Source organism: Agelaius tricolor, unplaced genomic scaffold, assembly GCF_023055355.1.
Source record: "Agelaius tricolor isolate 1412-34295 unplaced genomic scaffold, bAgeTri1.0.p SCAF_30, whole genome shotgun sequence".
In the NCBI taxonomy this organism is placed as follows: Eukaryota; Metazoa; Chordata; class Aves; order Passeriformes; family Icteridae; genus Agelaius; species Agelaius tricolor.
Window position 1 is genome coordinate 4,612,399 of NW_027269290.1, and position 11,641 is coordinate 4,624,039.

The 11,641-nt window shown below is 52.9% G+C and overlaps 1 protein-coding gene and 1 long non-coding RNA gene across 4 annotated transcripts in view; both read left to right on the forward strand.

The window, feature by feature from the left end:
* The window catches only part of SLC45A3 (solute carrier family 45 member 3), a 32,861-nt gene extending 25,424 nt beyond the window's left edge, over nt 1–7,437 (forward strand). For both annotated transcript variants that reach the window (XM_071450090.1, XM_071450091.1), the window contains 2 exons: nt 3,917–4,182; nt 6,523–7,437. In XM_071450090.1, the coding sequence (XP_071306191.1) occupies nt 3,917–4,182; nt 6,523–6,999 (743 nt within the window). In that variant the 3' untranslated portion in view covers nt 7,000–7,437. The remainder of the gene's footprint in view (nt 1–3,916; nt 4,183–6,522) is intronic.
* An 833-nt stretch (nt 7,438–8,270) lies between these two features.
* LOC139601245 (uncharacterized) lies at nt 8,271–11,333 on the forward strand. Of its 2 annotated transcripts, XR_011682852.1 has the most exons (3): nt 8,271–9,097; nt 9,158–9,207; nt 9,258–11,333. It is a non-coding gene; the product is annotated as an uncharacterized lncRNA (long non-coding RNA). The 2 variants fall into 2 exon arrangements; XR_011682851.1 differs by having other exon boundaries at nt 8,271–9,207.
* The last annotated feature ends 308 nt before the right edge of the window (nt 11,334–11,641 follow it).

Consider the following 11,641-nt stretch of genomic DNA (forward strand, 5'->3'; position numbering starts at 1 on the left):
GGTTCTCCCATCCTTGCAGAGCAGGGTGTTTGGGTGCTTTGGGTGCTCCTATCCTTGCAGAGCAGGGTGTTTGGGTGCTCCCATCCTTGCAGAGCAGGGTGTTTTTGGGTGCTTTGGGTGCTCCCATCCTTGCAGAGCAGGGTGCTTTGGGTGCTCCCATCCTTGCAGAGCAGGGTGTTTTGGGTGCTTTGGGTGCTCCCATCCTTGCAGAGCAGGGTGTTTGGGTGCTCCTATCCTTGCAGAGCAGGGAGTTTTGGTGCTCCCATCCTTGCAGAGCAGGGTGTTTTGGGTGTTCTGGGTGCTCCCATCCTTGCAGAGCAGGGTGTTTTGGGTGTTTTGGGTGCTCCCATCCTTGCAGAGCAGGGTGTTTTGGGTGCTTTGGGTGCTCCCATCCTTGCAGAGCAGGGTGTTTTGGGTGTTTTGGGTGCTCCCATCCTTGCAGAGCAGGGTGTTTTGGGTGCTCCTATCCTTGCAGAGCAGGGTGTTTTGGTGCTTTGGGTGCTCCCATCCTTGCAGAGCAGGGTGTTTGGGTGCTCCCATCCTTGCAGAGCAGGGTGTTTGGGTGCTCCCATCCTTGCAGAGCAGGGTGTTGTCATTCTTTAATGTCTTTAATTCAGGGGTGCTCTGTAGCACTGGGGTGGATTTGCTGCTCCTTCCCTCCATTCTGCTGGGACATTCCCACCTCCAGCCGCTCCCCTGTGCCTTGGAGCTGCTCACAATCCTGCAGCTGCCACCTCCCAGCCTGGGACGCTGCTCCAGCAGCTCTCACCTGTCCCCAGGTGTCACCTGCTGTCCCATTTTTTCCTGCTGCGTTGTGCCAGAGCCTTCAATCCCTTCCTAACCACTCCTTTGGTCTCCTTAATCCAAATATTTTATTCTGGAGGCACCTTCCTGCAGTTTTGCACTGGCAGGGCCCTGCAGCACACTGCCCCTTTGTGCTGGGTGTCTGTTTAACTTCGAGGCAGCTTAATTATTACTTAACACTTGCACTGTTTAGCTGCCAGCAGCTCAGCCCTCCATTGTGCTGGCTGCCATAGAAACACGTGTTGAGTAATGATCCCTGCTCCAAAGGGTTAATGGCTTTAATTCCCTGAAATCTGAGCGATCTTTGTCAAGGGGGTAAGGTCCGGATTGCCACCGGATGCATCAGTTTGGGGCACGTTCTGTACTTTACCTTGGCTCCGGCACAATCCCTCCTCGCCTTTGTTCCGCTGCTGCCCCTGGCATCAGATAACAGCGGATCCTGGGTCAGCTGCAGGTGACAGCTCCCGGGGCCAGAGCGGGAGGAAGGGACAAACAGGGGTGGCATTTGGGGTCCCAGGTGTGAAAAACGCCAGTCGCTTGTTTTTAAAAAAGTTTAATAGTAATAAAATGGTTATAAAAACATAGCGATGCAATTAGAGTAATAACAATTTGGATAAATTGAATTAGGACAATATGAGACAATAAATACAAAGAGTTATGGATGTCTGGGTACCTCTTTCTGGGCAGCACGAGCCCGAAAAAGGCCCCACGTTAACAGAGGATTAACCCTTAAAAACAACAACCTGTTGCATATTCATCCACCTCATCCATGATGCATAAATTCCATTCAAACACAGGATTCTGTCTGGGCAGGGTCAGCTTCTTCCTCTGAATCCTAACAGCGCCTTGAGGCAGGAAGAAGTTCGTTTCTCCTGATAATGGAGCAATAAATTCTCTTTCTCTGAAAGATTCAGGTGTCCCATGGCTGCTGTCTCACTGCGAGTCCTTTCTTTTAAAAATGTATCCTACATAGCATTGTTTCTATTTTAACATTTTTTATAACCTAAACCTATATTTACCACACTACTTCAGAGAATTAACACAGCATCACTTTCTAACACAACACATATAATATTCCTTTGAATATTTGTGAAAAGCCAATCATAAAATACTCGCATTTTTCACACCAGGGATGCCCAGGAGGGAAGGAGGGGGCTCTGGGGGTGGCTGCTGCAATCCTGGCATGTCCTGGGTGATGCTGCTCTGTCCCCTGAGCCAGCCCAGGCTGGCTGAGCTCTCTGGGCCTCGCTCTCTCCTTGGGAGTTTGGGACAGAGGCAGAGGGAGGCACCTTTTGGGGTTTGGGACAGAGGGAGGGAGGTTCTGGGGGCTAAGGACTGATGGAGAATGAAGGAGGTTTTGAGGTTTCTGGACTTTGGGACTGATGGAGAGGGAGGGATGTTTTTGGAGTTGAAGACTGACAGAATTGGAGTTTGGGACTGACAGGGAAGGATGTTTTTGGAGTTTGGGACTGATGGAGAACGAAGGATGTTTGGTTTGGGACAGAGGGCAGGATGTCTCTGGAGTTTGGGACTAATAGTGAAGGATAGTTTTGGGGTTAAGGAGTGATAGAGAAGGAAGAATATTTTGGGATTTGGGACCAAGAGAAGGATGTTTTTGGGATTTGGGACCAAGGGAAGGATGTTTTTGGGATTTGGGACCAAGAGAAGGATGTTTTTGGGATTTGGGACTGACAGGGAACAATGTTTTTGGGGTTAAGGGCTGATGGAGAGGGAAGGATGTTTTGGGGTTAAGGACTGATAGAGAAGAAAGAATATTTTGAGATTTGGGTCTAAGAGAAGGACGTTTTTGGGGCTGAGAGAAGGATGTCTTTGGGGTTTGAGACAGAGGGAAGAATGTTTTTGGAGTTTGGAACAGAGGAAAGGATGTTTTTGGGATTTGAGACTGAAAGAAGGGTATTTTGGGGGTTTGGGACCAAGAGAAGGCTGTTTTGGGGGTTTGGGGCCGAGAGAAGGCTGTTTTTGGGGTTTGGGGTTGAGAGAAGGGTGTTTTGGGGATTTGGGACCAAGAGAAGGCTGTTTTGGGGATTTGGGACCAAGAGAAGCCTGTTTTGGGGGTTTTGGACCAAGAGAAGGGTATTTTTGGGGTTTGGGACCAAGAGAAGGCTGTTTTGGGGGTTTGGGGCCAAGAGAAGGCTGTTTTGGGGGTTTGGGGTTGAGAGAAGGGTATTTTGGGGGTTTGGGGCTGAGAGAAGGCTGTTTTGGGAGTTTGGCACCAAGAAAAGGCTGTTTTGGGGGTTTGGGACCAAGAGAAGGCTGTTTTGGGGGTTTGGGGCTGAGAGAAGGGTATTTTTGGGGTTTGGGACAAGAGAAGGCTGTTTTGGGGGCTTGGGACCAAGAGAAGGCTGTTTTGGGGGTTTGGGGCTGAGAGAACGCTGTTTTGGGGGTTTGGGGCTGAGAGAAGGGTATTTTGGGGGTTTGGGGCTGAGAGAAGGCTGTTTTGGGGGTTTGGGACCAAGAGAAGGCTGTTTTTGGGGGTTTGGGACCAAGAGAAGGCTGTTTTGGGGGTTTGGGGCTGAGAGAAGGGTATTTTGGGGGTTTGGGGCTGAGAGAAGGGTATTTTGGGGGTTTGGGGCTGAGAGAAGGCTGTTTTGGAGGTTTGGGGCTGAGAGAAGGGTATTTTGGGGGTTTGGGGCTGAGAGAAGGCTGTTTTGGGGGTTTGGGGCCAAGAGAAGGCTGTTTTGGGGGTTTGGCACCGAGAGAAGGCTGTTTTGGGGGTTCAGGACCAAGAGAAGGCTGTTTTGGGGGTTTGGGGCCAAGAGAAGGCTGTTTTGGGGGTTTGGGGCCAAGAGAAGGCTGTTTTGGGGGCTTGGGACCAAGAGAAGGCTGTTTTGGGGGTTTGGGACCAAAAGAAGCATGTTTTTGGGATTTGAGACTGAAAGAAGGATGTTTTGGGGGTTTGGGACAAGAGAAGGCTGTTTTGGGAGTTTTGGACCAAGAGAAGGCTGTTTTTGGGGTTTGGGACAAGAGAAGGCTGTTTTGGGAGTTTTGGACCAAGAGAAGGCTGTTTTGGGGGTTTGGGACAGAGGGCAGCAAGCCTGGCTGTGTGAATCGGGGGCAGCCAGGGCAGTGTCCATCCCCTGTCCCCTCTCAGGTGTCCGGATGGGCAGCCTGGGGCTCTTCCTGCAGTGCAGCACCTCCATCTTCTTCTCGACAATCATGGACCGGCTGGTGAAGCGCTTTGGCACGCGGGCGGTGTACCTGGCCAGCGTGGTGTTCTTCCCCGGGGCAGCCTGTGTCATGTGCCTGTCCCACAGCGTCACCGTGGTCACCATCTCTGCCGCCCTGACTGGATTCACCTTCTCCGCCCTCCAGATCCTGCCCTACACGCTGGCGTCCCTCTACCACCACGACAAACAGGTGGGGATCTGCTCCAGGGCAGCCTGGCCCTGCAGATTTTCTGGTTTTGCCTGTGTTTTAGGGGAATTGGTGTGGTTTAGTTGTCCCCTGTGTGAATTCTGCAGCTCTGCCAGCCTGAGGGGCTACAAAACCCAAGGATTTTCAGCCCTCACAGCTTTCCAGTTTTCATCCACAGCACCAGGATCAGTAAAATGAAAACCCAAGCTATTCCCTAAGCTCCAAGAAGAAGAAACCTTGTGAAACTTGTGACACACAAACCCTGTCCCACAGATGTTATCCTTGTGGAGAAGTCCTAGGAGGTTCCTGAGCTGCACACTGGATTAATGGGAGTTCCTCTTGTGCTGCAAATGCAGAATTAATTTGTGGTTTGAGAGCAGCTCTTTCATCCCAAGGGCAGTGGTTGGCTGTGCTGTGGAAGGAGTAGGAGTTGTTACCACAGGCATCCAGATGTTCCCATTGAACAAACCCATCCCAGCTGGCACCAGGAGTGCTGTCAGAATGGAGGGGGTGAGGGAATGCTCTGCTTGGCAGGAGCTGCAGCTTGGCTGGGATCTCCCGTGGATGTTTTATCAATGGAATGAAACCCAAACTCCACGGGCTGGCAGGGGGAAGGCCACACTCCCAAAGGCTTGGCAGGGAAAGGCAGGGAGGGCACAGCTGGCTCTGCTCCCTCCTGCCCTTGGTGTGAGCAGATTCTCTGTGGGAACTCTGCAGAGACCTCACAGCTTGAGCAGAGCGAGCAAAAAAAGGGTGAGAAGGAAAAGATTTCGGTTCCCTCTGCCCCCTTTTCTTTTCCTGGCTGGAGTGAGGAGGGTCTGGGCAGGCAGATGGAGCAGCTTGGTTGAGGTTTGGTGCAGAGCTGAGAAAAGAGCCCTTCCCTGAGTTCCCAGGGCTGCTGTGTCCCAGCTGGTGGCACTTTGAAGCATCCCAGATGAGAAGTGGCTGCTCGTGCTGGGCTCTGGGTTTGGGTTCCCAGTCACCCACCCCACAAACCCCAAACATTCCTGTTTTATTCCTGTTTTATTCCTGTTTTATTCCTGTTTTATTCCTGTTTTATTCCTGTTTTAGTCCTGTTTTAGTCCTGTTCTATTCCTGTTCTATTCCTGTTCTATTCCTGTTCTATTCCTGTTCTATTCCTGTTTTATTCCTGTTTGCACTCTCCAGGGTATCTGATAACCCTGGCCCTTCACTCCTGCCCTGCCCCAGCTGATCTCAGCACCAACTCCAAAAACATCCAGTGGCACCCAGTGAGGAGGTGACAAAAGCACAGAATGTCCCCGGGCTGGCTGCTGAGCCCCAGAGGCTGAGCACAGCCCAGGCCTGTGAGTCAGGGCTGCTCTGGGTCCTGTGCCAGTGGGGCAGAGCCAGCCTGGGGCTCCCAGAGCCCTTCTCACGTGGGCCAGGCTCGGGCTGGCCCTGCCCTGAGCACACACAGAGCTCTGCCTTTGCTCTCCTGCACAAAAACAAGGTTCCCTTGGCGTGCCAGCTCCTTCCTCACTCACCTCCCAGACACCCAGCTCTTCCTCACTCACCTCCCAGACACCCAGCTCTTCCTCACTCACCTCCCAGACACCCAGCTCTTCCTCACTCAGCTCTCAGACACCCAGCTCTTCCTCACTCAGCTCTCAGACACCCAGCTCTTCCTCACTCAGCTCTCAGACTCACAGCTCCTTTCTCACCTCTCAGAGTCCCAAATCCTTCCTCACTCACCTCTGAGGGTCCAAACTCCTTCCTTACTCACCTCCCAGAGTCCCAAGAGTCCCAACTCCTTTTTCACTCATCTCCCAGACTCCCAGCTCCTTCTTCACTCAGCTTTGAGTCCCAGCTCCTTCCTCACTCAACTTTGAGTCCCAGCTCCTTCCTCACTCATCTCCCAGAGTTCCAAATCCTTCCTCACTCACTTCCCAGACTCTTAGCTCCTTCCTCACTCACCTCTGAGTCCCAAATCCTTCCTCACTCAGCTCCCAGAGTCCAAACTCCTCTCTCACTCGCCTCTCACACTCCCAGCTCCTTCCTCACTGACCTCTGAGTCCAAACTCTTTCCTCACTCACTTCCCAGAGTCCCAGCTCCTTCCTCACTGATCTCTGAGTCCCAGCTCCTTCCTCACTCACCTCTCACACTCCCAGCTCCTTCCTCACTGACCTCTGAGTCCAAACTCTTTCCTCACTCACTTCCCAGAGTCCCAGCTCCTTCCTCACTCACCTCTCACACTCCCAGCTCCTTCCTCACTCACCTGTGAGTCCCAGCTCCTTCCTCACTCACCTGTGAGTCCCAGGTCCTTCCTCACTCATCTCCCAGAGTCCAAACTCCTTCCTCACTCACCTCTCTACCTCCCACAGGTTTTTCTCCATAAATACAAGAGGAAAGAGGAGGAGGACTCCGCTTTGCTGGACAAGAAACCTTCCTTCTCCAAGGGGCTGCTCTCCAGCCAGAAGCTGTCTTACCAGAATGGCCACGCTGGGAGCCTCTTCTCCTCTTCCTCCCCGTCCTCCTCCTCCTCGTCCCCAGCCTCCCCTCAGGCCGTGCCCAGCTCTGCTCTGTGTGTCAGCTCCTCCTGCGACGTCTCCCTGCGGATCATGGTGGGGGAGCCGGAGCTGGGGGCTCCTGGCCGAGGGATCTGCCTGGACCTGGCCATCCTGGACAGCGCCTTCCTGCTGTCCCAGGTGGTGCCCTCGCTCTTCATGGGCTCCATCGTGCAGCTCACCCAGTCTGTCACTGCCTACATGGTGTCAGCTGCTGCCCTCGGCCTGGTCGCCATCTACTTCGCTACCAAAGTTGTCTTTGACAAGGGTGACATGGCCAGGCACGCCGTGTGACAGCAGGACAGCCACGAGGGTGGCACAAACAGCCCCGTGTGTGTGTGTCCCAGGGTGTCAGGACACTGTGTATGCCCACAGGGCCGCTCGTGTGGCACCAGCTGTCCCCAGGCTGGTGCTGCCAGCTCTGGGCTTGATCTCAGGTGTAAATAAGAGGCTTTGGGGCGTTGTGCTCAGGGCCTGAAGTGCTTTCCAAAGGTGCCTTTAGCAGAGGAAGCACGGCACAGCAGCACCAAAGGGGTCCTGCAGGGGGAAGGGGAACTGGGGTTTTCCTCTGGTGATAACGGGTCTTGTTCTGAGCAGGAGCAGCACAGGGAGGGGATCAACCACTGGCTCCTTTTCCTTTTCCCCTTTCCTTTCCTTTCCTTTCCTTTCCTTTCCTTTCCTTTCCTTTCCTTTCCTTTCCTTTCCTTTCCTTTCCTTTCCTTTTCCTCCCCTTTCCTTTTCCTCCCCTTTCCTTTTCCTCCCCTTTCCTTTCCTTTCCTTTCCTTTTCCTCCCCTTTCCTTTCCTTTCCTTTTCCTCCCCTTTCCTTTCCTTTCCTTTCCTTTTCCTCCCCTTTCCTCTCCTTCCTTTTCCTTCTCCTTTTCCTTCCCTTCCCTCTCCTCTCCACCCCCTGTTTCTTGTAGTTTTACCCCATTTCTTGAGCAATGTTTCAGCAATTGGGGCACTGGGAGGAGATTTCCTGGGGGGGGAAAAAAGCAGTGTGGAGGCCAAGGCTTGGCTGAGGAGGTGCCCAGGTGTACCCACACATTCCTGCCCTCCCCACCTCCATGAAAAACCATCCAGGAGAAAAGTTCCTGTGCCTTGTTTTGGGAAAAACAAGGAACATCCCATTAGGACCAGTTCCAAAAGGTGACATAACCTTTACCTGTGTACTGGCTTGCATCAGACAGAGAGAACTTTTTATTTTTTTTTTTTTTAATGATTGTTTTTACCTTTCTTCACACAGTTCTCAGTCTCTCCTCACCTCAGTGCCTGCATTTGCTCTCTCCCCTCATGGATCCAGGCTCTTGTGCCTCTTCCACGTGTGGCCCCTGAAAGGAGCTGCCACACACCAGGGAAATCAGTCCCCAGAGGGGTTCTCAGCCCTGGGCCACTGAGGCAGGGCAGGAGGAGCTCTCCTGATGAGTCAAACTCACACCTGGAGCTGCTCACTGCCCGTGGCTCCTTGGGCTGTATAAAATGTCTTTTATTCCCAGTCAGGAAATCCCCAATCCCACAGAGGCAGAGCAAAGCTCTGCCAGAGGGAGGCAAAGCTCCTCTGCTGCCCTGACCAGGGCCCAAAGGTCCCTCCAGGGATGCCCAGGTTCTTCTCCTGTCCCTCCAGGGCTGTCCAGGGATGGTCTGGTTCCCATCCCTCTGGGGATCTCCAGGTTCTTCTCCTGACCCATCCCTCCAGGGATGTCCAGGCTGTTTTTCCTGATCTCCAGGTTTTTTTCCTGTCCCATCTCCCCAGGGCTGCCCAGCTTGTTCTCCTGGGGCTGTTCTCCTATCCTATCCCTCCAGGGATGCCCAGGTTTTTCTCCTGAGGTTCTTTTCCTGTCCCATCTCTCCAGGGCTGGCCAGGTTGATTTCCTGACCCATCTCCAGGTTCTTTTCCTGACCCATTTCTCCAGGGACATCTGGCTCCCATCCCTCTGGGGATGTCCAGGTTCTCCTGTCCCATCTCCCCAGGGATGTCCAGCTTGTTCTCCTGAGGTTCTTTTCCTGTCCCATCCCTCCAGGGATGCCCAGCTTGTTCTCCTGAGGTTCTTTTCCTGTCCCACCTCCCCAGGGATGCCCAGCTTGTTCTCCTGAGGTTCTTTTCCTGTCCCACCTCCCCAGGGATGCCCAGCTTGTTCTCCTGAGGTTCTTTTCCTGTCCCATCCCTCCAGGGATGCCCAGGTTTTTCTCCTGAAGTTCTTTTCCTGTCCCATCTCCCCAGGGATGCCCAGCTTGTTCTCCTGAGGTTCTTTTCCTGTCCCATCCCTCCAGGGATGCCCAGCTTGTTCTCCTGACGTTCTTTTCCTGTCCCATCCCTCCAGGGATGTCCAGCTTGTTCTCCTGAGGTTCTTTCCTGTCCCATCTCCCCAGGGATGCCCAGGTTTTTCTCCTGAGGTTCTTTTCCTGTCCCATCTCTCCAGGGATGTCCAGGCTGTTTTCCTGACCCATCTCCAGGTTCTTTTCCTGTCCCATCTCCCCAGGGATGCCCAGCTTGTTCTCCTGACGTTCTTTTCCTGTCCCATCTCCCCAGGGATGTCCAGATTGTTCTCCTGAGGTTCTTTTCCTGTCCCATCCCTGCAGGGCTGCCCAGGCTGTTCTGGCTCCCATCCCCAAGTCCCTTCCTGCTGGCAGCAGAGCCCGATTCCCCCTGGCCATGGCCATTCCCTGTCCCCAGTGGCCCAGCTGGGACAAATCTGCTGCTGGCAGCTTCCTGCCCCTCCAGGAGGAGCTGGCCCAAGTCAGGAATGACCCCAAGTCGGGAGGGAAGGCTGGGTTGGCTCTGGGAGCTCACAAACTCCAGCTCTGCCTGCCCCAAAGGAGCTGTCTGGGATTATTTTTTATTTTGTGGAGGTGTGTGGGCAGCCAGAGGCGCTCGTGAGGTTGGGCTGGAGGGTGCAGTGTTGCTATTTTGGCCGAGTTTTGTCAGCCTGTTCTTGGCTGGGTGACTCCCCTGCTGTCTGAGCCGGGCCCTCAAAGCTTTGGGATCGTCCCTTTCCCGTCAGGGGTCAGCGTTTGTGGGTTTCATTTTTGTCTCAATTAGAGGCTGCCAGCCTCCCTTTCCCACAGCGCTGACTCGCAGCTCTTCTGGGACAGACTTGGCTCTGCCTTAACCACTTCCAGAAACACTTCTGGGGCCTGGACTTCCTACCCTGAGCTCTGTCCACTGCAGGCTGCAGCAGGAAGGATCTGGGACAAAATCCTATTGCCAGAGCTGGGGGGTCCTGGAATAAATTGCCCCCCTGACCCAAAACCCCTTTATTTGGAATATTTCTCATGTGAATGTGAGGAAATTTCCCTGCACTGAGGCTGCCCTGATGCTCAAATGCTTTTGACAATTTAAGTGCCTAAAGTGCTTCCACACTGAGCTTCAGGTGGTGAGAAAGGGCTCAAACTCTTCATTTCAGGTGATGGGAAAGGGCTCAAACTCTTCATTTCAGGTGGTGGGAAAGGGCTCAAACTCTTCATTTCAGGTGGTGGGAAAGGGCTCAAACTCTTCATTTCAGGTGGTTTGGTGGGAAAGGGCTCAAATTCCTCATTTCAGGTGAAGGGGTTTGATAGGAAAGGCCTCAAATTCTTCATTTCTGGTGACAAAGGCTTCAAATTCTTCATTTCTGGTGAAGGGGTTTGGTGGCAAAGGCTTCAAATTCTTCATTTCAGGTGGTTTGGTGGGAAGGGGCTCAAATTCTTAATTTCAAGTGAAGGGGTTTGGTAGGAAATGAAAGCCTCAAATTCTTCATTTCAGGTGAAGGGGTTTGGTGGCAAAGGCCTCAAATTCTTCATTTCAGGTGAAGGGGTTTGGGGGAAAGGCCTCAAATTCTTCATTTCAGGTGAAGGGGTTTGGTGGAAAGGGCTCAAATTCTTCATTTCAGGTGGTTTGGTGGCAAAGGCTTCAAATTCTTCATTTCAGGTGGTTTGAGCAAAAGGCTCAAATTCTTCATTTCAGGTGAAGGGGTTTGGGGGAAAAGGGCTCAAATTCTTCATTTCAAACCCCCAGGTGATAAAGCAGAGATAAAGAGAGGGGCAGAGCCGGGGCTAATAATGGGAGATCAGGGTGAGGGAGCAGGAGGACAAGGAAATCTTCACAAAATTGGCTTTTTTTGGCTTCTTCTAAGAAACTTTCTGTGTCAGGATCCAGCAATGGATGTTCTGGTCTGGGTAAGAGCATCCCTTACTGCTGTTCCTGATATTCCTTGTGTGACCACAGAATTTCTCCAGGATTTGGATGTTCTGGTCTGGGTAAGAGCATCCCTTACTGCTGTTACTGATATTCCTTGTGTGACCACAGAATTTCTCCAGGATTTGGTCCTGTCTGGCCACAGGTTTGGGTACGAGCTGCTCAGAGCTGGCGAGCAGGAGCTTTTCTCTTCCTCACAGGTGAATTTGGAAGGTGGAGGAGGGATCAGTTGTTGTGTAAATTCCCTAGGGTAGGGAAGGACTGGGGGGATGGATGGATGGATGGATGCTGGTTTTCCTTTTTGAGGTCACATCCTGCCCGTGAGACGTTGTGGTTTATTTATTTGGTAGAGTGAATATTTTGTATACGGCGCGAGAGGAAGGCTTTTATGGCTTTTATTATAAATTTTTATGGAAAAAGGGGGGGAAAATAAAAAGGTGTGGAAAAAGGGAAAAATGCGTGAGCTGGCCACGAGGGGGCGCCACGAGCGCGCGGGAGGGCGCGTGGGCGTGACCGGGGAATGACTGACAGCGAGTGGGCGTGGCCGGGGAATGATTGACAGCGAATGGGCGTGACCGGGGAATGACTGACAGCGAATGGGCGCGGCCAATAAATGACTGACAGCGAGTGGGCGCGGCCACGGGAATGACGTCTGATGTGTGGGCGCGGTCAACGAATGTCAGGCTGTGGTGGGCGTGGCCAATGAATGGCGGTATGGGGGCGTGGCCAGAGAATGACGGACATGGCTGGGGTGTGGCCAATGA